Source organism: Salvia splendens, chromosome 2 (assembly GCF_004379255.2).
Source record: "Salvia splendens isolate huo1 chromosome 2, SspV2, whole genome shotgun sequence".
In the NCBI taxonomy this organism is placed as follows: Eukaryota; Viridiplantae; Streptophyta; class Magnoliopsida; order Lamiales; family Lamiaceae; genus Salvia; species Salvia splendens.
In genome coordinates this window covers 41,710,296-41,735,568 of record NC_056033.1, presented here as the reverse complement: position 1 = coordinate 41,735,568, position 25,273 = coordinate 41,710,296, and the positions used below count along the sequence as shown (strand labels likewise).

Here is a 25,273-nt window from a genome sequence, read left to right as displayed (position 1 = left end):
TACAAATTTTAAATATTTTCATCATGTCCAAATCAATAATAATATATTTTAAATAATTCAGTAATTCTATATTTGTTTTATTTTCAAATATTACACTTTCATTGTGTTTGAATATAACTATGTATTCTGAAATTATTTCAATTAAATAGTATTGTGCCATCTATAAATATAAGTTCTAAGTTTTAGACATTGAATTTTATAATTTCTTAAAATTTACTACCATAGCTTTAATTTCTATACCCACACAAATTCATAACATATTGATTTAACTCTAGATTTTTTTTTCATATTATTTGGAGAAACGATGAATAAGAATACATAATACTCTACAAAGCAAAAGTCGAGCGAGCCGGTGAATTAAGAAAACAAAACCCTAATCAAGAACCTAAAACAAAGAGAAAGTGTCACATTAACTATAAGTGTTTACTCTTGGTAATAGTCAAACATTTGAAATTTAAACACAGACATATCATTTTTTTCAACCTCCAAATCGGTTAAAGTCTCCAATTTATCTCATTGAAATAAAACCCTAACTAATTTAATTATTTATATACACAACACATGGAATAAAAACTAGTACTACTATAGTGTTTCATATAAAAATCGGCAATTTTCACCTTTTCACACACGTTATTCTAAGTTATTAATACTCTTGATTTTTAGGTGTGAGGGCACGTGTGTTAGTGGAATGAATGAATTTGTTAATGATAAATTAGCTTAATTGCGTAATTGAATAAAGTAATGAAACGACTTACCATAATTAAATGAAATGGGCCAACTAAGATCTAATAGACAAATCATGAATAACTCTCTTCACTTGTTGCTTTCTTTGTGCTCTTCATCATCACTCACTTTCTCCATCTCACCATATGATTTATATACATACATCACTATAATATGCTCTCATTTTATCCATACATAATTTTTGGACTATAGTTTCCTAGTAATAATTTACTAGCTAGAAATGTTGTGATAAGAGAGAGTGAGAGGGCTAGCTTGTGATGAGATGCATGTATAAAACTTCAAGATTTCTACTATTGTTTGAACAAAGCTTTAATTCCAAAGTGGAATCTATATGGAATTAATGTTAGAGTGTGTCAACCATCAAAATGGCATTTTTTGCATGTGTAATTGAGTTATACAATTAAATACTACTATTGTTTTCAAAATACACACCCTACGTCCTTCTCGAATTTGATATATTTTCTTTAATGGACAAAAGATTCATGAATTGAAATTCTGATGCATAAAGATACAAATATTCAATGATAGCAAGAATTTCAAGAAATATTTGGAACATTTTGTTTTCGAACAGAAGAACCATTTTCAAATAGTGTTCGATCAATTACATGCTACTCAATATTCGACTAATAAAAGTCATCGACAAAAACGATTTGTCTAAGATATTTTATCTTTTGTATAAATCACTTATTTTTTCTCGACGAATCTTTAGGATTTCCATTGATTAGCTTCCAATTAATTTTTGACAACAAAATGTGCATAACCGACATCCTCTCTTTCGAATAAAGACATTTCTAACCATACTTTATATCCTTTACTTTATTTTTTTTCCACTGAATATATGAATAATATGGCATAAAATCACATAAAAAGAAATTGTTTGCTCAGAGAAAACATGAGTATGAATATAATAGTAATAGTAATAATTTGAAAGGGGGAGAGTGAAATTATGTTAGGCATGAAAAGACAAGTGCCAATATGGGTAATGGATGTGGAAGAGCATAGATATTAAGGGGGGCTTAACCTATGTACATATTTATTCATCGTACAACTCTACGTACTATTTCATTTATTTCATGTATTGACTAATCAACCAGCATATCATATCATGTGACAGCTTCACAATTGCCTCTGTTAGGGACAAGAGAGGCAATTGCCTCTCTATATATACGGATAGGGTCGTGATCAATTGAGATCTTTTAGCCTAATTGAGAATTGAGATGCATTATCAGCCACTCATTTTTATTAAATGAGTGGTTCAGAATTTGTCATATGGAAAATATTTTTAGATTAATTAATTATGAAAGGACAGAATGGTAATTTCATAGTATATTTTATTCAATAAATAATTTTTTATTTTTACTTTTTTTTAAAAAATTTTTTTTATTTTTTTTAATTTTTTTGTCAACTACATTACAATTCATGTCAACTACACATGTAATGTCAACTACATATACAATTCATATCAACTATACACATATAATGTCAACTATAAGTTGTTGACATTTGATGTGCATGCTATTGACATTTGATGTGTAGGCTATTGCCGATAATACTCACGAGTTGACATAATCTACTTGCAGTTGACATTTCAAAAAATATTTTAGATGAGTGGCTGAAAATACATCTCAATTCTCAATTAAGCTAAAAAATCTCAACCTAACATGACTCCACGTATATAAAACCACCACTAGACCCCCACCTATGTCATCATTATTTTATTTATGATCCGTACTTGTTAATTTAGTTATACTCCTTCAATTTATGACTATATGAGAGTAGAGAAACGAAAGTGCATTTGCTATTATTATTCACAATAAAAGCAACATAACATAATGAATTCAATGATTATACACTTTATCGGAAGCCCATCACGAATATCGGAAAGCCCAAAACAATAAACCCATCAGGCCAAGCCCACTTCTGCTGAAATCCAAAAATAGGACAAGTGCCAATTGGATTCTAGTTTTTATATAATCACATATATAGGAGTACCTTAATTTTGAAGTTGGTAATGTGTCTCCATATTTCAATTTTGTGGTAAATTAAATTTTGTAAATAGTATTGTATATTTGTATTGAGCATAAATATTAGGAAGTATAAGGTCATGTTGGTTGTTTGTATAATATAGTACTACTGTTTTTGTTTTAGTGAGTGTAGAATATAAGAAGTTAATATTAATGGACATAGTAACTGAATCCAAGATGAATCCAATATCCATATATAAGTGTGTATAGAAATATTATATTTTAAGGGCGTGCTTGGTAGAAAAGTTAGGTCATGACTAATTTATTAATTTTGGTCAAACAATGTTTATTATAGTGTTTGGTAGCCAATATTGATACACCATAAAGAATAATTATTGATCACACATTGATGGGATTCAATTTCACTACATTAATTTGCTTTACAACTCACACAATGGAAAAACGAGGTCGACAAACAACCCAAAAATCCCACTTCAACTATGAATCTTTGCTTTAAAACATGAAAATGTTAAAAGGCTGCAAAATTTTTCTTGATTGGCTTCCACTTTAAATCGAATAAGAACCCTCCTCAAAGATTTGGATTCTCTTCCATCCTTAGTTAATTCCAAAGAAATGAAAATAAACAATTTTTATTGGTTAATTACAATTAACTTCCTTGAGCATAAAGATAAATATTGACTTTGGAGAACATGTGTCTCTTTTAAATTTCTTGCATGTATAATCCTACTTCTCTTGTATGATTAAAGATTATTTTTATCTAATGTAACAGAATCAAACATAGGCATCTTATGACCCCATTGCTTTTGACAAAATTTCCCAACCAAGCGATATTTAAGGAAAGTCATGTCCAATCCTAAATCATGACAAATCGTTGGCATTGCTTGAAAAAATATTAACTTTAAAACAAGATCAAGAATGATTCTATTTGATGAATTCATACCTCCGATCTATTTGATGAACGAGAAACATTTTACCAGCTGAGTTGCACTTCATCCTCGAAAACCATAATTTTTTTATCAAATTTTGGTCTCTCTCACAAAGTTCAAAATATACTTCACATATCACACTTTTGATGTATATTACTTGTCTTTAACATTTTTTATTTTTAAATTTGAGGTTAATATTTGAGCACCCAGGAAGAAAAATGATCAAATATAGACTATACCACGAACAATGGAGACATCTAACATGTGCTTTTTGTTGTAGGCAACTGAGAAAAATTATCAAAGTGGAGTAATATAATTAACTATTTTCTAAAATTGATAACTATACCAGAAGTTGTTCAAGGCAATTTATCCCAGATTTTTAAAAGTATTACAAGATCAATATAAATGATGAGAAGTGGCAAAGAATTATTCTTAACTTGGGTATCTAGTAAACATTTAAATTTTGATTTGTGCACAATCAGGGTGAGGGATACTACTATTAAACATTGATTGAATTTGTAGTCATCAAGTTTATCGTAAATTGTTACTAATAGTTTTATAAAGCATATTTGAAACATTAGGATTTTCAAATAATCCTGTTTGATAAAGCAACCACTTTGATTAATTTAGGCAGCATAAATAATATTCCTCCACTCCCATATCCAAACACACACACAACACAACACAACACACAATGAGAAGCCACACTTCCCTCAAGTCTCAAACTTCTCTCCGCCCCATGAAACGCTCCTCCTCCTCCCCGGCCGCGGGGGCGGTCGAGTTCCCGACGTCGCCGCAGTCGGCCTCGGGAGACGGGATGCTGCATTACGCCCACTCCGAGCACCCATTGCTCCAAGTCACTCTCCCGGAGCTCTTCACATGCGGCGGCTGCAAGGAGTACGGCGCAGGCCGGAGGTTTGCGTGCGCGCAGTGCGACTTCCAGCTGCACGACTTCTGCGCCGCCTCCCCTCCCGTCTTGAACAGCCACCCGTTCCACGGCCAGCACCAGCTCGTTTTCCACGCCAAACCAAAAACGGGTACATAAACTGAAATCCCACCTCTCCAACTATTTACGTGTGTTGGCCAAGCGCTAGCTAGAGTGATTGATGCTCGGACCAAAGGTCACAAGTTCGAGTCCACCGTGGCACGGCATTTAAAATTTCATGTTTATTTTCCCATAAAAAAACGGGCGAGCTTAACTTTTTAATCGCTTGCTCGTGTCACACGATGCAGCAAAAGGCGGGATTTCGTGGCCGAGGTGCGGCGTCTGCGGAAAGTCGAGCAAAGGGTTCGCCTTCCGATGCAGAGCCTGCAGCTTCCAGATGCACCCGTGCTGCGCCATGCTGACGACGGAGGTTCGGTTCCCGTCTCATCCGCACCCGCTGAGGCTGCTGCCGGCGGTGAGCACGACGAGCGCCGGCAACGGGGCTGCGGCGGCGTGCGGGGAGTGCAACAAGAAGAGATCGGGAAGGGTGTATCGGTGCACCGTGTGCGAATACCATCTCCACGCGGTGTGCGCCAAGGTTTTCATCAACGGCCTCCAAGCCAACGGCATACCTACGCCCGAGAAGCCTAGCCCCCTCGGAACTGCAGCCCGTCTCGCAGGCCAGGTGGTCATAGAGTTCATCGGAGGCCTCATCGAGGGCCTCGGAGAAGGGATGGGAGAAGCCCTGGTTCAGAACATGGTAAGAGGAAGGTGTATTAGCAGGAGGAGGATACAACAACCATGACTTACTTTATTCCTCAATTCTTTGCCTAATGCAACAAATGTATGTATAATTATGCAATCTCTTCATTGCTGTAATAATGAAATCAGTTTGTATATATCCTCTTCAAAAACACACACACACACACAGAAAGCAGATGGATTAATACAAGATTCAGACTATGAATACAAAGATTCAGATCAGTTAAATGTGACTAATGAAGAAAAACATGTATATAGAACCACCTAATCTCTTCAACTAGTATTATATAACACCTAGGTCTTACAGTGAGGCAATCCCAGTGAGAGTTTCGTTGGCCTCGTTGTTAGCACGATCAGTTCGGATGAACATCCACGAAAACTAGCTCATGATGATGAGCTTCGGCAAAAGCATAGAGCGTTCTTTCACCTTATCTTGCTCTGCTCCAGCCTCCTTGTACGCTCGTTGAAGTAAGTTATGAATATCAGACGACAAAGAGATCCACATTACTCGAAGGCCTTACTCAGGGAAACCTAACTATTGCACCACGGCTTTTCACTCTCTGATACCAGGTTAGGAAAAATCACGCTTTCGTCTTGGTCATCACCCCGTGAGTGATTCATCAACTGACGATGATGTTGATACTTAAACTGTGCCGTATTGCAGGTTCTCCCATGAAAACGGGGAAACACGGCCAACAAAGGGGTGTCCTCGTAAGAACAAACACACACAAACACAAACAGCAGCAACGACTAGCATTGAGTGCATGTATGGACGCTGCAGCATTCCACTGGAACGAGGAAGCCTCGTCCTGTACGCATACGTACACCTGGAACAAGATTGTTGACCCCGACTGAGGTGGGATTTCGTCTTTCCTTCCTTATCCATCTCAACCTGGAAGGCTTTTACGTTATCCTCGATTGTTACAGAGACTTGACCGTTGCTCTTATCTGCAAGCTTCTGAGTAACAAGGGCGTTGTACGAATGATTATTCCTCATCACGGCACATGCATAAGGAGAAAGCCCGTTGGCATCAAGAACAGAATTCCAACTATGCATCCCAACCTACAAAGTTTGTCAGTAACAGATATTAAGACTTATCGGTTTAAATATCCGGGACGTAAGGGAGAGAGGAAAAGTACCTCCCATGGATCGTTTGTCAGTAGATTAACGATATCATCTGAAGACGATGCTGAAGCAGCTAAATGTAAAGGTGTGAGACCACCGGGTCCAGCCATGTTCGGAACGAAAATAAACCTTTCGGATGTACCACTGGAATCTACAACGGAGTAATGAATAAGAAAATCAACCATGCTCGCACACCTCCTTTTGACAGCCCGGTTCAGGAGGTGAATTTCTGATAACAACTCCAGAGACTCCTCTTCTAATCCTTTCCTACCGGAGTTGAGTTCTTGCAGAATGTCGAGAAGGGCTTTGACCAATGCACAAAAGTCATGCTCGACAGAGAACACAAGAAGAAACTTGAACCGATTGAGCCTATAATCCGGGATCTCAAACAAGCACGAGTTATATTTTCTTCCGAACAACCACCCGAGTTCATCCAGAAAATGCAGGGAGTCTTCCCTGCATCGGACATTGCATACGTCAGGAGTTCCATTTATCTCAGGCTCAAGGAGTCTCAATTCTTGACAGACAGGGCTATCTGCTATGATAATCGGAAAACTTGCCCCTCGGAGACTATTTTCGACCTGTGAACAGGGTAGACAAAAATGATCCAAAGCTTTTATCTAAAATCTAGATGTTGACAGCAAGATAAAGTTTTACCTCAATGAAACAGCGGCCTAGTATGTTCGATGCTGCACCATAAACCTCAAAATCGTCTAAGATAACTTCATCGTATGGAGTCTTTTGGCTCGATGACGAATGAACGTCCCTCACATTATATCCAACTGCATGTGTGCAGTGTATCCTGCATATTACGAACATTTCCAGTCAAAATAATTGATGAAAGATTCAATCTTGTTTAAATATCAATCAGTTACCTAGTGCCCGGAGCCTTCAAACTTCTCCCCTTCAATAGAAGAGTGGTCGATTTTCCACCAACAACTGCCACGGGGGAAACTGAGATGAGTTCCGGTGTACTCCATGCCTTCAATGATTTGCATAGACGAATCTTCCCTGAGATCAATAAAACAGAATTAAGATAAAAGGAAATTTTCGAAAAGTGTGTAAGCAAAAGCAACTAAGCATAAAATTCAATAGGGATCAATCTCAAACTCCTTAAAGAAAGACAATAACATGGAAAATGAGACGTCTGTTAACAAACCGGATTATAAACGAATTGAAAAGAGCTACCTTCTTTATGTGAAACCATTTGTCTGTCTGTATGAATCAAAAACCTCCCATTCCCCCAAAATTCAATATCTTTGACTAAGGACTTCACATAGTTAAGAAGGTCTTCTTCAAGCTGCAAAGACGTTAAAGGCAAAAAAGAAGGTTAATCAAAGTCAATAGTAGCAAAAGTTTAAAACGATCATAGAAATAACTCACTTGATCCCAGGCGAATGATGGCATCGATAAATACAGCGATAGAACAACACAGCCAGGCCTGATGTAACTTTCCATTTCTGATGGACTGTTAGAGAGCCAATTGTGTATCTGGAAATGAGACAAGATGAAGTTTTTCGATATTATACAGAGAAGTAAGATTGTGGAGGAAGAAAATCCAAAATATTGGCACTGACCTGAGACCGTAATGATCCAGGCATATGGCTTGGATCTTTGTCAAATAATTTGAAAACTATTCTACCGTTACGATCCTATGAGAAATCAAGGCAAGTTCAACCCAAATTATCGAACGAAATAAGGATACAGAATAATAAAATACAAGAACATATAATAAACGTAGAGGTACCGCAGCATCAGAATTCTGGCTGGATGGTGAATGATCAGACACAGAAGAAGATGTACATCCAGCTCTGTATGGAGACGTATGAACTGGAACATCTTGAGTACCACTGATTGGCGCTCCAAAAAGCTGAAGAGATGTACTGCATCCGTTGATCGTGGTTGCTTCCATGCATGCAATTTCCCCTTCACTATTTGACAGATGGTCATTCTTATTATCCGTGTCTCTTGAAGTCTGCATTGGGAATAGATCATGTACAAAAGGTGGTGTAGATAGAGGCGATCTCTCCTCTGAAGGACAACTCCTGCCGGATGAAAGAAAATTCCAGTCTGATGGCGATTTCTTTGGCCTATAATCTTCAGGTGAGGGACTAAACAGTCTAAGAGGAAGGCTTGGCGAGGTTTCCTGAACGTCCATTGTTGATCCACAGGGCTTTTCGAGACATGGTGACTTGCTTTTTTCAGAGTCACTTCCTTCAGTGCTCGGTTGAGATTGAGTTTCAGAAGATGGTACACTTGCAGTTGCTGAAAGAGCAGCAAGCAAGTTCATGGTTGATGCGGAAGAAGCATTCCCATTGATCCGGTTCTGATTTTCCGTCGACATATGATTTGAGTTACCTCCATTCAACTTAGCTTCCAAGTTCGCTGCCAATTGTAACGAATTTATTTTAGTCAGCATCTGCATGAGATGATCTTTGTTGGTCATTAATGGGAGTTTATCGTTTCTGTCCACAATGTTCCCTATGGCCACCGAAAACAACAAAGGAGAATTTAGAGTGTATACATGTGAATAAAAGGGCAATAACTCTTATGCTAAATATTGCAAATAATTTTTTTAACATGCATAGTTTGTACCCTTTTAGAATTCCCGAGTGGCAAATTGCTTCACTCGCCCTATTAATATTCGGATAATGCACCAAAGGCCGCCACATGAGCTATTCACCGTGTTTTAACGAGTAAATCATTAAGCCACTAATCTGCCAACATTATACCTTGTGCACTAGTTAGCACCGCCAGTAAATTGAGAATACCATTATCACCGGCATTGCTATCACCAATACTAGGAGCTAGCAACTGTTGAGAAGTATCTTCTGGTTGAGTTTTCCTCCTCCTCCTGTTATGTCCAGCGAGCCTACGCCTACAACTTCTCTTTCCCTCGTCAAATTCTGAAAGAGGGTGAAACCTGGAAACATGGAACCATATCATGCTAAAACATCGAGTCTAAATGCACAACTCATCTTGATGTATACAAATTTTATATGTGGTTAACATTTTCAACACTTGACTATAACCGAACATAATGTTAATGCATATCGTTATTCGTTCGCGTATACTAACCTGCTGCATTGCTGGCAGAACCTTTGCATCTGTTTCCCCACTAAGGCCTTACCAGCTTTGCTGTGAACCTCACACACCTTATGCCGGCGATGATAGTCCTTAGCAGTAGACAGATCTTCTCTGCAATCATCCACTTGACACATGGGATAGTTAGCACCACCGGGCGATCCTGATCTTACTCTTTTGTTGGGCCTCGATACAGGTTGTGGCTCCACCAAATTGATACCACTACTACGAGTTCCATCCCCACCAGCAACTGTAGAACATGGAGCACTACTCATCACTTGTTTTCCGACTGGCTGAATCTCTCTGCCACTCCCCACTTGGCCTCCATTACGTTGCAATGGTTTGGCGACAAACCTCGCACTGTCCCAGCTCCAGGAATTCTGGTTCCAATTCTCCACGGTGTTCAGTGGTAGAAAGTTCGATGAGTCAAAGGGCAGGGCGCGTTTCTTAGCCATCAGATATGGAACACGAAATCTCGCAGTCAGATGCTGGTGGAAAACTGCCGGAGAAGCTACACTGGCACCTACCTCTTCCATCTATCAAAGATCCAAACTTTGCACAACCCCAGAAACTACAGAAACACCTGCAATGAGTGTTGGGAAACACAAATACAAGTCTTCTTTAAAAAAAATTGGTGGCTTTCTTCAAAACTGGCATGATTTTGTTCCATGAATTACAAACTACAATTGAACCATACAGCAACCATAAACTTAAAAGAAACAGATAAAAATAAAATCTTTACGAAACTAAACCATCATTTTATGCCTAAACCTCAATCAAATTTCTTGCTAAACTCAAATCCCTTCAAAGTAACAAAACAACACTCTTCCAACTTCCAACTCTCATTACAAACTACAATTGAACAATACAACTACCATAAACTTAAAAGAAACAGGGAAAATTTCAATCTTTAAGGAGCTAAACCGTCATTTTCTTCCTAAACCTCAATCAAATTTCTTGCTAAAGTCAAATCCCTTCAAAGTAACAAAACAACAGTCTCCCAACTTCCAATTCTCACTAATACACAACCAATTAGGTCAAAGACTATGAATTACCTAACCAAAGTTCTTTCAAATTAATAAACCCCAAAAACAAAAGAGAAAAAAAAAAATACCTTTAGGGGGCAGCTGAATTCATCTGCAAAAGGGTGGTCAAAATTTGATTCCTTTTCCCCCTTTCACATTCACAGCCTTCAAACTGATTTCTTCTTCCCCTTCTTCTCAAGAACAAATATTCCAAATTTGAGTTGAGCTTCACATGATCCAGTTGAGTAATTTGGGAAACACAGAGGAGAGATCTTCTGCACAAGGATAGAAAAATAGGGAGAAGAAACAAAGGATGTGAAATGAGAAACGAAATGAAAGGACACAAAAACTGTCTGTATATTTCATGTACAAGTTACAACTATCTTTTTTTTCTCTGTCTCTTTCCCATTCCTTTTTCCTTCCAACTAACTTTTTTCCTCTCTATCAGAGCATCTCCAATGGAGGCTAGCAGACCGGCTAGCCGATTCCCGGTGCTGGCCGGTCTGCCTGCCGAACCATTATAGGCGGCGAGCGGAAAAACAGCAAGAATTTCGGCGAGCGCACACCGATTTTTGAGCACTGGCCGATGCGCTCGCCGATCGGCTGGCCGCCATTGTAGGCGGGCGATCGGCCAGCACTTTTTTTTTTAATTTTCGAAACACTATATATACGCGATTTGCACGTCATTTTCATTCGAACCGCTTGTTTTAACGAGTTTTCTCTCTCACTTAATTTCTGTACAAGAGCAATAAAGCAAAATGGAGAACAACAACGAGTCTACTCCAGTGACGAGCGGGTCTCAAACTCCCACGGTACCCGTGGGAGGTGGATGGGGTCAGATGGCCGGGTACTACAACATGTACCCTTGGCAACAGATGATGTCCGGGATGGCAGCCGGGAGTAGTATGCCGGGATGCAGGGCGGGCAGGGGGTACCGGGGATGCAACCCGGGATGCAGATGATGTCGGGGTGGGCAGCCGGGATGCAGATGATGCTGGGGTGGCAGCCGGGGATGCAGCCCGGAATGCAGGGGACGCCGGGGGGGACAATGTCTATCGCCCTAGTCTTGATTTTTTTACTGCTTCTTCGCACACATCGACCCGCAGTTCACTTTGTGTGAGACTTTCTCCTTAGAGGAGTTGGGGATAAATCTCGAGGATGCGGACACTCTCGTTCAAACGGAGGGAGTAGGGCAGGGTCGGGACGCACCAAAGAAGAAGAAGGGCAAGGGGAAGGGCAAAAGGGTGGTGGACGAGTCGTCGCAGCCGGCTGATGACGACAGCCCGGCACGGAGGAAGTGGACGGATGCAGAGAACGTCGTGCTGTCCAAGGCTTGGGTGAGTGTTTGCGATGATCCCATCCATTCGAACAATCAGAGGATCGTCAACTTGTGGGCTAAAATATCAGCAGCCTACAAGGCATTTTGCCCGGAGGGGAGGCCACACAGCGGGGAGGAGTGCCAGAAGGGGTGGACCGAATCAGGGCTGCGGTCTCCCGATTTTCAGGCATGTACATTTACGCCCTCCGCATGCAGACCAGTGGCCAAACTGACGAGGACTGCAGGAGGATAGCGGAGAAAGTCTTCCTCGTGCCCGGGCTTTATAAGGAGTTCACCTACTGGAACTGCTATGAGGTGCTAATGGACTTCGAGAAGTTTCGGGCGGGTGTCGATGCTGGCTGGCCGAAGAAGCAGCGACTGAACTATGCCGGTGATTACAGCGGCAGTAGTGACGGTTCCCACAACCTCCCCGAGGATGTTCAGGAGTTCTCGTCCCCTCCATCGTTTACTCGCCGCACTCGCCCGGTTGGTCAAAGGCGGGCGCAACAGGTAGTGAGGGGGGTCGCTCAGGAGGTCCAGTCGGCATCCCCCTGATGGCAAGTCGCCAACCGAGCTCGCCTTCTTCGCGCGTCAACAAACGCGGGCTCAGCTGCACAAGATCTTAGCTGAATGAAGGGCGGCAACTGACCCGTGGAGAAGAGGTTTCTTCACTCAATGCTCGAGAGTATGCAGGTCGATTTGGATGCCGCCTCGGCACAGTTGGGGGGCTCAGATGACGTAGATTTGGGGGTCCCGGATAGCGGCGGCGACGGCGACGGTCACGAGGAGTGAGGCAGAGGCGGGGGCTCGTGTGTGGAAGAGGGTTTTTTTTTAAATTAATGTAATTTTTTTAATTAATGTACTTTTTTTTAATTTTACTATTATCATTGAATTTTCCCGTATCTGTGTCGTAAATTTAATTCTGTATTTTGTGTGATTGTTAATTATTTGTTTTTTATAATTTTGTTTATTGTGGCTAGCCTATTGCTTGTCTAATTGCTTGTCCTGATGATGTGGCAGGAGAAGTTTTTAGTGCTGATGATGTGGCTGGAGGAGTTTGTGGCTAGCCTATGAATGGTCCATGACTGGCCTATTACCATTGGAGATGCTGTCAGACACTTATTTTTACCTATTCGGTTCCCTCTCTTTTTCTTGTTCGCTCCAATTCTTGTTATTTTCAAGCGATATTGCTTTGAGAAATCACATTAATTTCTTGAATAGGAGAGTTCTTTTAAGCTTTGAGTTGAATTTGGAATCAGTTTTATAGATTTACTATTGAAGAATATTGCTAAGTTAAGTAGACTCAATTAAGGTTTGAAACAATCAAACTCGAATTAAATATTTTGTAGGTTTTGAATGAATTATCTGTTTTGATTAAGTATGATTTGAGTCGTAATCTGGTAATGTTTCTACTTATATCGTCATTTTCATGTTTTTAGCATCCGTTTTACTAAGGGTGCATTTGGTACCATAAAATTCAAGATGTAAAGTTAGATTTTAAATTATAATTCTAAATCCATTACAGCATCTCCAATGGTTCTGGACATGCAATAGCCCTCCCATAGCCTTCTCACTGCCACATCATCTGCACTAAAATCCTCCTGCCACATCATCTGGACATGCAACTAGACATGCAATAGCCCTCACATAGCCTATCCACACCACTAATAACAATTATATAATTTAATTTACAGACGTAGCAACATACGGAATTTAATTTACGAGACAAATACAGAAAATTGAATAATACTATTAAAAATTTAAAAAGTACAATAATATAAAAAAAAGTACATTAATTTTTTAAAAAAATACAAAAATTTAACTCTCCAACCATCGATCAACCTCACCGTTCGTATAGGCATCTAGCTCTTCGTTCATCATACGCTCGTACTCATCAGCATCCCCACCACCGGCATTACTCATTTCTCGTTGTTGATCTTGTACAGAAATTAAGGTAGAGAGAATACTCGACGTCTAAAGCGAGTATATATAGTGTTTCGAAAAAATTAAAAAAAAAATAAAATTCTGACGCCGGTCTGACGCCGATTTGGGGCCTACAATGGCGCCGTGAGAATCGGCGTCATACCAAGAATCGGCGTAGGCACGCCGATTTTGACGCCGGTTTCGCTGACGCCGGCTACAATGGTTCGGCGTCAGCACCGGCGTCCGCAAAAAATCGGCGTGCCTACGCTGACGCAGCCATTGGAGATGCTCTTATTTAGTGGAGTACTAAATATATATAAATTTAAATTTTATGATTTGAATTTTATTGTCAAAATAAAGGTTAAAACTTACGAAAATTTATTTATAAATTACATTCACTCATGCACACCCGCATGCCGCATACTCTCACCCATACACAAAGCGCGCACACAACCTTAATGCACACATTACACACAAAAATCAAATAAATAATTCACTTGAACAAAAACAAAGAATTAGAATTAGAATTAGAATTAGAATTAGAATTAGAATTAGAATTAGAATTAGAATTAGAATTAGAATTAGAATTAGAATTAGAATTGTATAAATTATTCTGATTACTTAATTCTACTACAAATTATTCTGATTACTTAATTCTACTACAATATGAATTGGACTTTAATTAGAGTAGTATAACTTATCTAATTTCATAAAAATTCAATTTCATTATATCAAACACACTATAAATGAATTCCAAATGAATTTTGAACGAATATTTTCATGAGAAAAAAAAGGCTTATTTTGGTTGTAATTGGAAATAACTTGTGTAGGTTAAAGTCTCATAATTTTTTTGTGACTTCACATGGACTTTTTTCAATAATACTAATAACTCCTTCAATTATTTATGCATATGTGTGCGCGCGTTTGGTGCAGGAGCAATGAACCCAATTCCTTTTTAATAGTGAAAAAACATTTAATAGATGTATCTTTTCTTTTATCAATTATTTTATGAGACGTATCAATTAATTCTTTGTTAGCAATGACAATATCAATTATTTTATGAATGTTTGTAAATACAATTCAGAAGATTTAGGATTTATCAACTAATTTATGAATTTTTCAAAAGTAAAGCCGAAATTACGAACACCTACAAAAACCTACTCATAAAGTTTTGAGCTTATATTACTGGCCTATTACAGGTTAAACTAGTTTAACTCAATCTTAAAACTATATATTCATCCACAATTAGGAATCCCATTTTCGCAGGCATGACTTCCAAAAAATATGAATTTGAAAATGACGGACCTCCTGAAATGACAAAATGAGACAACTATCTAACGGAGTAGTAGAAAATAGAGTTGAAACTGTGCTTAAATGGAATTGAGAAGAGAAAGTGAACAACCAATTGTATCATAGTATACCCAGTGGCAGTTTCCAGACAACACCACCATTAAAATGTTTATGTACCATACAAATCAAGACAACCTCTCACTATCAACCTGTCTTGTATATAAACTATAAAAACTCAGATATATTCCATAACTATAAGCTAAATAAAGATGGTTGATCCGAATAGGGGATGAAAATATGTGAATCCGGCTCTATCTGTATCGAAAAACCCGTGATTATATCCGGCTTGGCTGAGGCGAAAGAAAGTTAGTAAACGGGGGCTCGGCGCTTGAGAGCAACGTTGGAGAACATACCCATGTTTCCCAGCCAGAAAAGAACTAAAATAATGATGCTTGTGATGCCCACCCACATCCACTGCTGCAGTTTCTTCTTGTTCCTATTTCGAAGAGGTGGGGGGATGGATTTTCCCTTGCTGTGCTTCGCAGCCAGCCAAGGCTTTTGAGCCTTTTTGGTCGTTGCAGTAGTCGTCTCCTTCACATCTACGTCCTTGCTATTCTCAGCTGCGCTTTCAGAGCTTGCTGCTGTTTCACAGTTGTTGTTGGTGATATCATTAGCGTCTGTTCCTACAGCCTTCTTCCTTTCCTTCTTTCTCAGTCTCTTCTCTCTCTCCTGCATAATTTGTATGCATGTACAGATTAAGTAATCAGAAAGGTGGAAGGAAACCGAGGGGTGTAGACGAAATTAGTTTTTTTTTCTTTTTTTTACCTTTTCTCTCTGTTCTGCCTCCTTCTGTGTCTTCAGTTCTGCTCTTTGCTGCATCTTCTCTGCTTGCCGCTTCTTCCTTTCGCGTGCCTCATTGGCCTTTGCAAGTGCCTCCAAGCGGCGTTGCTCTTTCAGCTTTGCTGCGTCTTCCTCTCTTCTCAGTTCGTCCGCTTTCCTTATCAACTCAATCTCCTCCTTAGATTTGACCGGCTCCATATCAGCAAGGTGGCTTACAGTATGAGTATCTGGCCCGTTTTCTTGTACAGTGACAGCAGGCGCGTTTACTACATTCTGGTTCTTGGGTTCTGTCACTTTCTTAGTTGATTTACTATCTACAGTCATTTTCTCAGTAGGTATTTTTTGATTTAGCTCCATAGTTGGAACTTGTTGCGCTAGATCAACCTTGACTGGTGTTAAGACCACCAACCTCTTATTACCTCTCTCGTTAGCATAACTGGGTACGACAGGTGGTACCTCGTCAGGTCCAAGTGAACGACAATCCAAAGTCCCGAATCTCCGGACATTACTCCTTGCATTGAACTTGGCATAGTCGCTACGGAACTCAGGGTTCGTATTCCACAGCTCCATAAAACTTTCAACCTATAAAATCAAGATGTGTGCAGAAAGTTAGGAGGCATATTTGAAACATCGACTGCTGCTCGGGGTTCAATTCCGAAACTTGCCTGATTCATGCACAAGAGGTAAAGTGCTTCTGTATCCCTGCTATATGCATAATTGCTGGCAACAGCAGCAGCATCCTTGTACTTGAAGAAGTATTTGCTCTGCATTTTCAATTATTTAATTACACTGGGCCACTTTACCATTATTTTCAACCAAATAAGAAAAGAAGAAGAAGAATTTAAACTATTCAATCCACACAAACTTCTCCTTGACATAGTTTAACGAGAATCTATGCAACTAGTTTGATCATAGCATTAAGATAACTCCAAAAACTACTTTGATTATCATAGAATTCATTATATTTCACTGTTTGAGTTTATTCTCAAAATACTACAAAGAGGAAAAAGTAGGATTTTCAAAAGCTTATGGTGCATGGATGCATACGCCTTTCTAACTAATACAGAATCAATCACAATGTACAGGCAATTCTCTCATAATAAAATACTTAAACAAGTGGGGATGCCCATTACCTTTTTGGTGAGTTCTTTTCTCAAATCCTGCCACTGAGCATAGGCTTCTTGTCGGACATCATTGGCAGCCCTAAACTGAGCTTGGAGTTCCTTAACCTTCCTGTTTTCATCATCATATTTTTTGCCAGCTTCCACAGCAGTTGCTTCAGCCTTTACAACTCTACTCTTTAGAACATCAAGCTCTTTCCTTAGAATCTGCACATTCCCCAGTCCACTTCAGAAAACACAAAAGACCTTTCTGTTCTACTGAACTTCTAGCACAAGATAATTATGCATATATCTTTCGATAAGGTTCGAGTCTTGTAACAAAGGGGAAGAGTATAACTAAGGTAGTACGGTTTATTAAACTTATTGCATAAATAAAGAGATCATCAAACCTTTAAGCGCTCTTCAGTCTCCTCTCTCTGCTCAAGAGCCTTCTTGATTTCATCTTGGCTACCCATGTTAGAAGACAATTGTTCACGAAGTTGCTTCAGTTGCTTGATTTCACGAATAAATTGTTTTTCTTCCTTCAAGGGAAGAGTCTCATGTTGTATCATATGTTCCATATCATGTATCTGGTGAAAGGTACACGATTCAGACATTACAAAAGCACACAAGTAAATGTTACGATTACAATACAACATGTGAAGTTGTGGGTAGGAGAATGCATACCTGTTTATCAATATCCTCAATAGATAATGCATTCTTTGCCTTGTTAATCACAGACTGAAGAGAATCTATTTCTGTGCGCTTTGACCTGACTAACTTTCGATTATTCCTGCCTTCACTCTTGGCATACTCATAATCGATACCATGAATCTGAGTGTTGGCCAGCTAAATTGGAGAACTCAAAAATATAAGTGCATAATTCTTGAAATCAACTAATAGAGGAAGTTGAGAAATATATGTCTTACTCTTTTCTCCTGGATTTGAAGTTGAATAGCATCCCTGAGCCTTGTCGTCTCATCAACTTGTAGCTTTGCAAGTCTGATTTGTTCTCTAAGACTTTCATCATCAAATCTTGGAGTCCTAATCAGAAAGTTGAATGGCTTTGTTTTAGTCTTGATACTGTTGTCTTCTACATCAGTAGTACTTGTAGTGGACACCCCTGCTGAAGACACAGAGGTCTCTTCGTTCTGAGAATTCTCAGTGTTCTCTTTCTCTTGCACCAGCAGGTTCTCTGGAGCACCTGCCAGCTGATCTGCCACATCTTCAACACCATCTACATCCAACTCAAGGTCCACTACACGAGCATTACAACTATCAGAATTATCGGTTCTACAAGAGACAGTCAAATCATCAATCATTTCTACACTGTTAATGGCAGAAAAGTCAGGAACATGACCATCAGGTTCCAATTTCACATCAAGTGTTTCTGGTGAGCTATCTCCAACTTCTGATTTCCCACTTGAGACTGTAGACTCAGAATGCGCCTCACCAACTTCGAAAGCTATTTCCTTTTCTGGACCCACCATGTCAAGCACACAGTCAGATCCTGAGGTTGCCTCCTCTACAGTACACCTTATCCCACTGTCATGAGCAGGAACTACTTGCTCAATGATTTGTGATTCTAGACCAGCAACTGAAGGAGAAGAGAATTTTCCAATTTCTGCAACATCAGAAACTTCAAATTCACTTTGAGGTCCATGAACATCTGCTGTTGGATAGCATTCAGTTTGGACAGAAACCTCAGTTGAGGTTTCAGATGGCAAAGTATCATCAGATACTCCAGAAACATCAGGTTGTTCCTGAGATCCTTTGGTATTTTGAGAACCACTGTCAGCTTCAGATACAGATACAGACAAGTCGTCTTCCTTTCCATCTAAAACCAAGTCACTAGCAGTTTCAACATGAGAATCAGAGCTACTCACCACAGGATGCTCCTGAGATTCTTCATGACATTGAATACCATCTTCAACTTCAGATACAGATACAGGCAAGTCCTCTTTCTTTCCTTCTAAAACCAAGTCACTAGTAGTTTCATCATGAGAATCAGAACTACTCAGCACAGGTTGCTCCTGAGATTCTTCATGACATTGAATACCATCTTCAACTTCAGATACAGATACAGGCAAGTCCTCTTTCTTTCCTTCTAAAACCAAGTCACTAGTAGTTTCATCATGAGAATCAGAACTACTCAGCACAGGTTGCTCCTGAGATTCTTCATGACATTGAATACCATCTTCGACTTCAGATACAGATGAGTATTCATTTTTTCCTTCTAAAACCATTTCACGACTATTTGGCACTTGAGAAGCAGTGCTGCTCACCACAGGTTCTTCTGATTTCTCATCACATTTAGCCACATTTTCAACTTCGGATACAGATGATTCTTCATTTTTTTCATCTAAGACCAAGTCACAAGTGGTTAGCATTTGAGAATCAGCATTGCATAGAGCCTGGAGTTCCTGTGATTCTTCATGATATTGTGCGCCATTATCAACTTCAGGTACAGGCAAGTCCTCATTGTTTTCTTCTAAAACCAAGTCACGAGTAGTTTGCACATGAGAATCAGTACTACTCACAACAGGTTTTAGATCATCTGTTTCTCCCACCATATCTTGAGCAATGTTGCTAAACCCAGAGTCACCCTGTTGATTTTCAAGTACATCCGAGCTCAAGTCTGTCTTCGCCTCCTCCTCAAGGATCTTGTCCATATTATAAACTGAAAACGGTTCTGAATCCAAACCCAGCGAAGTTGATGTAGGAACTTCATGTTCTGCAGCTTCTGAGGTCGGTTTTGCATCATTCTCAGTCTCCATAGAAACATTTTGCAAATCATGCTTATCTTCATCCACAACCATGTCTTGAGAGCTTTGTTGTACCAATGCCTCAGTTACACTTGTGTTACTTTGATTCTCACCATCATTGGGACTGTGGGAACCATTGATGTTCGAAAAATTGTTACGTGATTCTCCATTCTCTTCTACTTCTGCTACCAACTCTAAAGCCCCAACTTGAGTTTCCTGATTCTCAACAAGACAAGGAGGGGTCTCTGCTATTTTAACACCATCAACATTCTCCTGTTCGCCATCTTCCACGGCCTCAATTCCTCCATTTTGATCAACAGCCTTCTCTACCTCAGCTCCCGGCATGCTTTCAGATTTTCCGTTTGAAATTGAATCCTCAACTTGCTTAACAGTAGCTTCTGCCACACTTCCAGGTTTCCCAGTATGCACCTCCTGAGGATCAGCAACAGAAACGTGGAACCCCTCAACTTTTGCCAAGCTCTCACTTATTCCATCTGAATCCACAAGTTCAACTTCAGCTTCCAACGAACTTTCAATTTTATTAGCATTCAACTCCCCAGAGTCAGTAACAGAAACTTGGACCCCCTGTCCATTCTCATGGGAACTCTCATGATTGCAGGTAATATAATTTACTAGGTGACAGTGCCCATTGCTCGGCCTAACTTCCCCACTCTCCCCCTCAATCAGGTGTGGAGCTTCCTCACAAAATTCACCAACTTTTTTATATTGGGAATCCTCAGGTGGAGGCGGAACACTAGAACCCCCAATAGCCACACCCTTGTCATCGAGAGTATCATCAGGGAGGCCATCAGCCCCAGTAACAAAAATATATGAGTGATCCAGATCATTGGCTTGGTTATGGTGGTTGTTACCGTTGCTGTCGGGCTTCAGTATATCCTGGTTAGAGCTCATGTCCAACCCACATATCTCCTCAATTGCAACCATTTTAGACGCCACATTTGAAACCTCCGTTTCGGCCATTATTTTCTGAATTTTCCAATTCCAGATCAGAATCAACAGTAAAAGGACAATGAATAAACAAACAGCTATAAAACACTAAAATGAAAAAGCATTCAAGAATCAAGATCCAACTAATACTCAAATTGAGTCCAGGAAATAAGAAATCTAACCAGAAAAGGGTAAAAACTGAGATGGCAAAACTTATTTGTTCAATTTTTTCTCTCTCTTCATGAAGCGGGCGCTCCTGCATTATGGGTTTTGCCTTTTACTCTCTCTTATGATTTTATCTTTTATACCATTACCCAGTAATTGATGACAAGACGATAATAATAAAGGATAAGGATATAATATCCTCAAAGCTATTAAAAATATTCTAATTTGCTAATTACAAGGAAAAAGATATTTGATATTTAAATAAAATGTTGAGATAATTCTGACGTTATTAAATGTTATCATACCCAAACCTAATCTTTTCGGTAATTATAAAAATTTGTAACAAAAATCAAAACTTTTTTGATCGGACGCCCAATTAAACTTAACACTTTACAGTAAGCTTGAAGCAATCTACTATATGGAGTGCTTATCGATAATTCGTAATTGTATAGTCACAAAATTTAGCATAACACCAAAAAATTTCCTTCAATAGATTTAAGTTATACTCTAAAATTTTCTTTCGAATTTGTTCTATTGGTTTGTAAATTACAAATTCCCGAAGAAGTTCAATTCTCTCACATGGTTGAGATAAGCATGAGTAATGGTGACGTTACGGAAAGGGGGTTGAGTACCCGTAAACAAAGTGGACCTTAGTACTAATTTCATCTTTCACTTTTTCTATTTCGTGGCAAAATTTTGTTTTATTGTGGTCCATATGATTAAAATAGAAAAAGACTAATCTTTTTTGTTGCGTTTCTAGTTTTCACACGCAAATGCGCTCACCACTTTATCATTCCACACCTTCTATATATAACTAAATAAACATAAATAGTTAAGAAATTATTGATTCCCATCGCATGAGACATCTCTTCAATGTCGCATTAAACAAAATTTCAACTGACGTGTTTCTTTCAGTTTCAGAGCTACTAATTCCAAAGAAGTACAGGTTTTAAGTTTCAACTTTTTACTCACTTTTAACTTTTTAATAGATTAGATCGAAATTGGGTAAATTAGCATTTAATGAGGGACATTCACCGTGAAGCCACCCCTCTAATTCAACACCTAACTAATACCTCGCAATAAATCACATTCTAATCCTACTAATCGCCAACAGAAAAAGCAAAACGAAATGGAAATGCAAAGAGAGCAGGCAGAATGTGGGCCCCCAGCATTTCACGAGTTTTTCCACCGCCAATTCTATCTATCTGTTTATTTTCACAATATAATACTCATGACTTCAGATTTGGTCAAAGAACGGAAAAATAATTAAATTAGGATTAATTAATATAATAATTACCATCTTTTAAAGTTAATCAACTTTACATAACCTGCATTTTATGCAGCATACTAAAATCTAAACTACCAGAATTCATCTAATATTACAATTTATAATACATACATACATTTCCCACTTTGACAAATTCAAGATATATTATTTTTTCAATTACGCGTTTTTGAATTACTCAGGTCACCCTTTTTAACGGAAAGGCTACAAATCAACGGCCCACTTTCCTACTTTTCTATCATCCTGGTGAAAAAACACATTCACAGACGTGGAATCGTAGATTATGCCAATTTCAGATGAACAGAACATGATTATGATGATAGATGCAGAAATGACTCCACTAATAAGCAAGCGGTATCTACTATCTCCCTTCCCCCTTTCTGTTCACCTATAGATAAGCAAGCACAAATTCATATCTATGAAAACATTCACTGAAGCAAAAAAATGACTCCGATCATCAATGACGGCGAGATCATCCACACACACACGCAAATCACAGCATTCAGCTCACAATTTAGACCTAATTCAAACCAACTCGAAACAGAATACTGAAATTCGAAGATCGCACGAATCAATGGATGCAAAACAGAAGAAATTGAACGAGCCGACTCACTGCGGAATGTGCGATCCCGGCGCGAAGAATCCAGATCCGATTTGATAACCCGATCGCGCAGATCACGATCCAATGCCGACTGAATTCCGAATTCTCAGATTTCAGTATAAATTACACACACAGCTCGATGTGTGACTGCGTCCTCTCCTCAGACACATACGATGATTGCACGCGCGCACACACACGGAGAGCGGCGGCGGGCGGCGGAGAGAGCGATTTCGCAGTGGCGGTGTGTGAATGTGTGTGAAAATGAAAAAAATGTGAATTGATTGATGGGTTTGGCGGTGTGAAGAAGGTGTCCGAAACCAGATCTGTTACAGTTATAAATAGAGATTTAATGAAATATAAATAAATACCAATTTAATTCACTTTTTTTCTTTTTTACTTTAACTTATTTTTCTAATTAATTTTTATTTCACTGCAATAATTAATTTCATTTGACTTTTCCATTATATAAGAGGAAAGCAATGATATTTAATTATATGATTAAAATCGAATCTAACTGAAAAATCTAGTTACGTAAGATCGACATTTTTATTAACGCGTTCGCAAAAAAGTGGTTTGATCCGATTCGGATATAGATTCAACGCGCCCAGAGTTCACGTGGATGCTATCGTTTCTATTTTTCATCTTTTTTGTTTTTTTCCGACCAATTAAGCACCATTATAACATTTATTGTAACTAAATTTGAAGTAAGGTTAATGTAAATTATTCAATTTCATTCATGACCATTGACCAAATTGTGGTGGCATATACGCAATTTACTTTACATATCTTGAAATATTCCTCTAACACAATAAAATTTCCAAAAAAACATAACAAATAACCATAGAGAAAAGGATTTAATTTAGTACCTCGTGACAAAACAATGAAAGAATAAAGACATTTGGTTTTTGATGAATTTACTTCGAATTTCATGTAAAGAGCAAATTCATTTGTCGGTAATTGGTTTTATTTTCTATTTATTAAATCAAACACTCTATTCCGTATAGTAGTGCTTACTAAAAAAAACAAAAAATGCAAAATAATTTCATGTATTGTGCACAGCAATAACATTCGAAATTAATTAAAGGATATTATGGTTTTTGATAAATCACTTTAGAATAGCGCACATGTCTTTAAATCTATTCCAATTTTCACAATACAATCTTTTTAGAATTTGTATACTAGAAATCATCTTCTGAGTGATTGAATACTGTAAAACTCTATATTTTATTTTTAATGGATGCAATAGATTATTTTTGTCATAATGTTGTTATGTTTTACATTTAATAGAAGTTTATTGCATGTTTAAATGTATAAGTAACATAACAAAATCTAAGTCTTTGTTTTAGTAGACCGGTTGTGGGCGTCGTCCACTTTAAGGTAACACAGTCAGTTCTGAACAAAGAAAAATAAGAATTTCACAACCTAGATAGGCCTAGACTACCTATCGTGAAATGTTGCGATGTTAGTTCGCATATTTCTAAGCCTTACTGAAATAAGATGACATTGGTGTGGTATAACACTGAATTGGATCTAACAACAAGACGAGTCTTTATGCTATCTACTGAAAGACGAGGTCTTGATAATTAATTTCTTAATCAATGTATGTTAGCATTGAGCATACGGTATTGATTATGCACTACTTTGACTTACCAAAAGGTGCGGGTTTTTCGCAACCCAAGAATCCTGGTATATTAGGTAGTGGTGATTGATATCTAGCGGTACTAGGATTGCTATTATATTGAATCGTGCGCGAGGTGAATCTCGTTTGATAACATCCACAAGAGGAGCTCGAAACAAGGTTTTATTATTCGGAACCTAGCTAGTTGGAGTTTGATTACTCTATGAATAATAAATAATCGTTTCTTGCTAAGTCCACTCTTGGAATTAATAATATGTTAATTAATTAAGTTCATAGCAGACATTAATTAATTAATGGACGTTTCTATCCTAAGCACGAGAAATGAACGACAAACAAATGGAAACTCGAAATACAGGTAATTTCGGATTTGGATGGGCAATGCAATATTACTTCTGTAGTGGTTGCTCGTAATATTGCAATATCAGCTTATATTAAATTGTGGGTTCAATTTAATTAGTAAAAAGCTAATTGGGGGAGGCCATATCAAAATTCTTCCATAGATCTCTGACTGAGCCCAATATGTGACTTAATATAAATATGAGAATAAAGGAGATAGAAAATACACTTAATATTTTCTCCAAATTTTCGTCCCCCTCTCCTTGCACAAGAGGGACGATTTTTCAGCTCCCTCCGTGAGCAGTTTTTGTCTTTTTTATTTAAGTCCTAGTATTCTGGTGAGATCAGCTCACACTGATATCAGCATACAATCCGAAAACCAGTCAGAAGATCCGTGGTTTAGTTTTCAAGATCTTCACCTGGAGAAAGTGCTAGCCAACTTCGATTATTTGGAGAATTAACGAGGTAAATTGGCTAACTCCGTAG

General features: G+C 38.5%; 3 protein-coding genes and 1 long non-coding RNA gene across 8 annotated transcripts; 2 read left to right on the top strand and 2 right to left on the bottom strand.

The window, feature by feature from the left end:
- The first annotated feature begins 4,193 nt into the window (after window positions 1-4,193).
- On the top strand, window positions 4,194-5,479 carry LOC121792917. The gene is made up of 2 exons (XM_042191057.1): window positions 4,194-4,692; window positions 4,889-5,479. Exons 1-2 carry the CDS (start codon window positions 4,350-4,352, stop codon window positions 5,383-5,385), a joined length of 840 nt encoding a protein of 279 aa, XP_042046991.1. The 5' UTR covers window positions 4,194-4,349; the 3' UTR covers window positions 5,386-5,479.
- On the bottom strand, window positions 5,184-10,899 carry LOC121792916 (squamosa promoter-binding-like protein 16). Of its 4 annotated transcripts, XR_006048957.1 has the most exons (12): window positions 10,667-10,899; window positions 9,547-10,135; window positions 9,201-9,391; window positions 8,216-8,949; window positions 8,046-8,120; window positions 7,852-7,959; window positions 7,657-7,768; window positions 7,344-7,479; window positions 7,126-7,270; window positions 6,483-7,049; window positions 5,648-6,405; window positions 5,184-5,325 (listed from the first exon to the last, which is right to left on the bottom strand). XR_006048957.1 is itself a non-coding variant. In XM_042191054.1 (11 exons), the coding sequence occupies exons 2-11, from the start codon at window positions 10,086-10,088 to the stop codon at window positions 5,986-5,988; spliced, it is 3,030 nt and encodes a 1,009-aa protein (XP_042046988.1). In that variant the 5' UTR covers window positions 10,089-10,135; window positions 10,667-10,899; the 3' UTR covers window positions 5,451-5,985. The 4 variants fall into 4 exon arrangements, 3 of the variants coding, with proteins under 3 accessions (XP_042046988.1, XP_042046990.1, XP_042046989.1); XM_042191054.1 differs by lacking the exon at window positions 5,184-5,325 and having other exon boundaries at window positions 5,451-6,405; XM_042191056.1 differs by lacking the exon at window positions 5,184-5,325 and having other exon boundaries at window positions 5,451-6,405; window positions 8,216-8,853.
- Window positions 10,900-15,212: 4,313 nt separating this feature from the next.
- On the bottom strand, window positions 15,213-23,146 carry LOC121792915. Of its 2 annotated transcripts, none has more exons than XM_042191052.1 (8): window positions 22,825-23,146; window positions 17,978-20,800; window positions 17,736-17,897; window positions 17,459-17,638; window positions 17,082-17,276; window positions 16,614-16,712; window positions 15,934-16,530; window positions 15,213-15,837 (listed from the first exon to the last, which is right to left on the bottom strand). In XM_042191052.1, the coding sequence occupies exons 2-8, from the start codon at window positions 20,792-20,794 to the stop codon at window positions 15,475-15,477; spliced, it is 4,413 nt and encodes a 1,470-aa protein (XP_042046986.1). In that variant the 5' UTR covers window positions 20,795-20,800; window positions 22,825-23,146; the 3' UTR covers window positions 15,213-15,474. The 2 variants fall into 2 exon arrangements, with proteins under 2 accessions (XP_042046986.1, XP_042046985.1); XM_042191051.1 differs by lacking the exon at window positions 22,825-23,146 and adding an exon at window positions 20,944-21,058.
- On the top strand, window positions 21,683-23,192 carry LOC121792918. The gene is made up of 2 exons (XR_006048958.1): window positions 21,683-22,565; window positions 22,756-23,192. It is a non-coding gene; the product is annotated as an uncharacterized LOC121792918 (long non-coding RNA).
- The last annotated feature ends 2,081 nt before the right edge of the window (window positions 23,193-25,273 follow it).

What these genes read in the sequence shown, in the direction of transcription:
- LOC121792915 (XM_042191052.1), bottom strand. Translation starts at nt 20,794, where the DNA reads ATGGCCGAAACGGAGGTTTCAAATGTGGCGTCTAAAATGGTTGCAATT. An exon ending in TTGAGGATATTGATAAACAG is followed by an intron (nt 17,639 to 17,735) that starts GTATGCATTCTC and finishes ACCTTTCACCAG; the next exon opens with ATACATGATATGGAACATAT. An exon ending in GAAAAGAACTCACCAAAAAG is followed by an intron (nt 16,713 to 17,081) that starts GTAATGGGCATC and finishes TTGAAAATGCAG; the next exon opens with AGCAAATACTTCTTCAAGTA.
- LOC121792916 (XM_042191054.1), bottom strand. Translation starts at nt 10,088, where the DNA reads ATGGAAGAGGTAGGTGCCAGTGTAGCTTCTCCGGCAGTTTTCCACCAG. An exon ending in GCCAGAATTCTGATGCTGCG is followed by an intron (nt 8,121 to 8,215) that starts GTACCTCTACGT and finishes GATTTCTCATAG; the next exon opens with GATCGTAACGGTAGAATAGT. An exon ending in CATCATTCGCCTGGGATCAA is followed by an intron (nt 7,769 to 7,851) that starts GTGAGTTATTTC and finishes ACGTCTTTGCAG; the next exon opens with CTTGAAGAAGACCTTCTTAA.
- LOC121792917 (XM_042191057.1), top strand. Translation starts at nt 4,350, where the DNA reads ATGAGAAGCCACACTTCCCTCAAGTCTCAAACTTCTCTCCGCCCCATG. An exon ending in CCACGCCAAACCAAAAACGG is followed by an intron (nt 4,693 to 4,888) that starts GTACATAAACTG and finishes CACACGATGCAG; the next exon opens with CAAAAGGCGGGATTTCGTGG.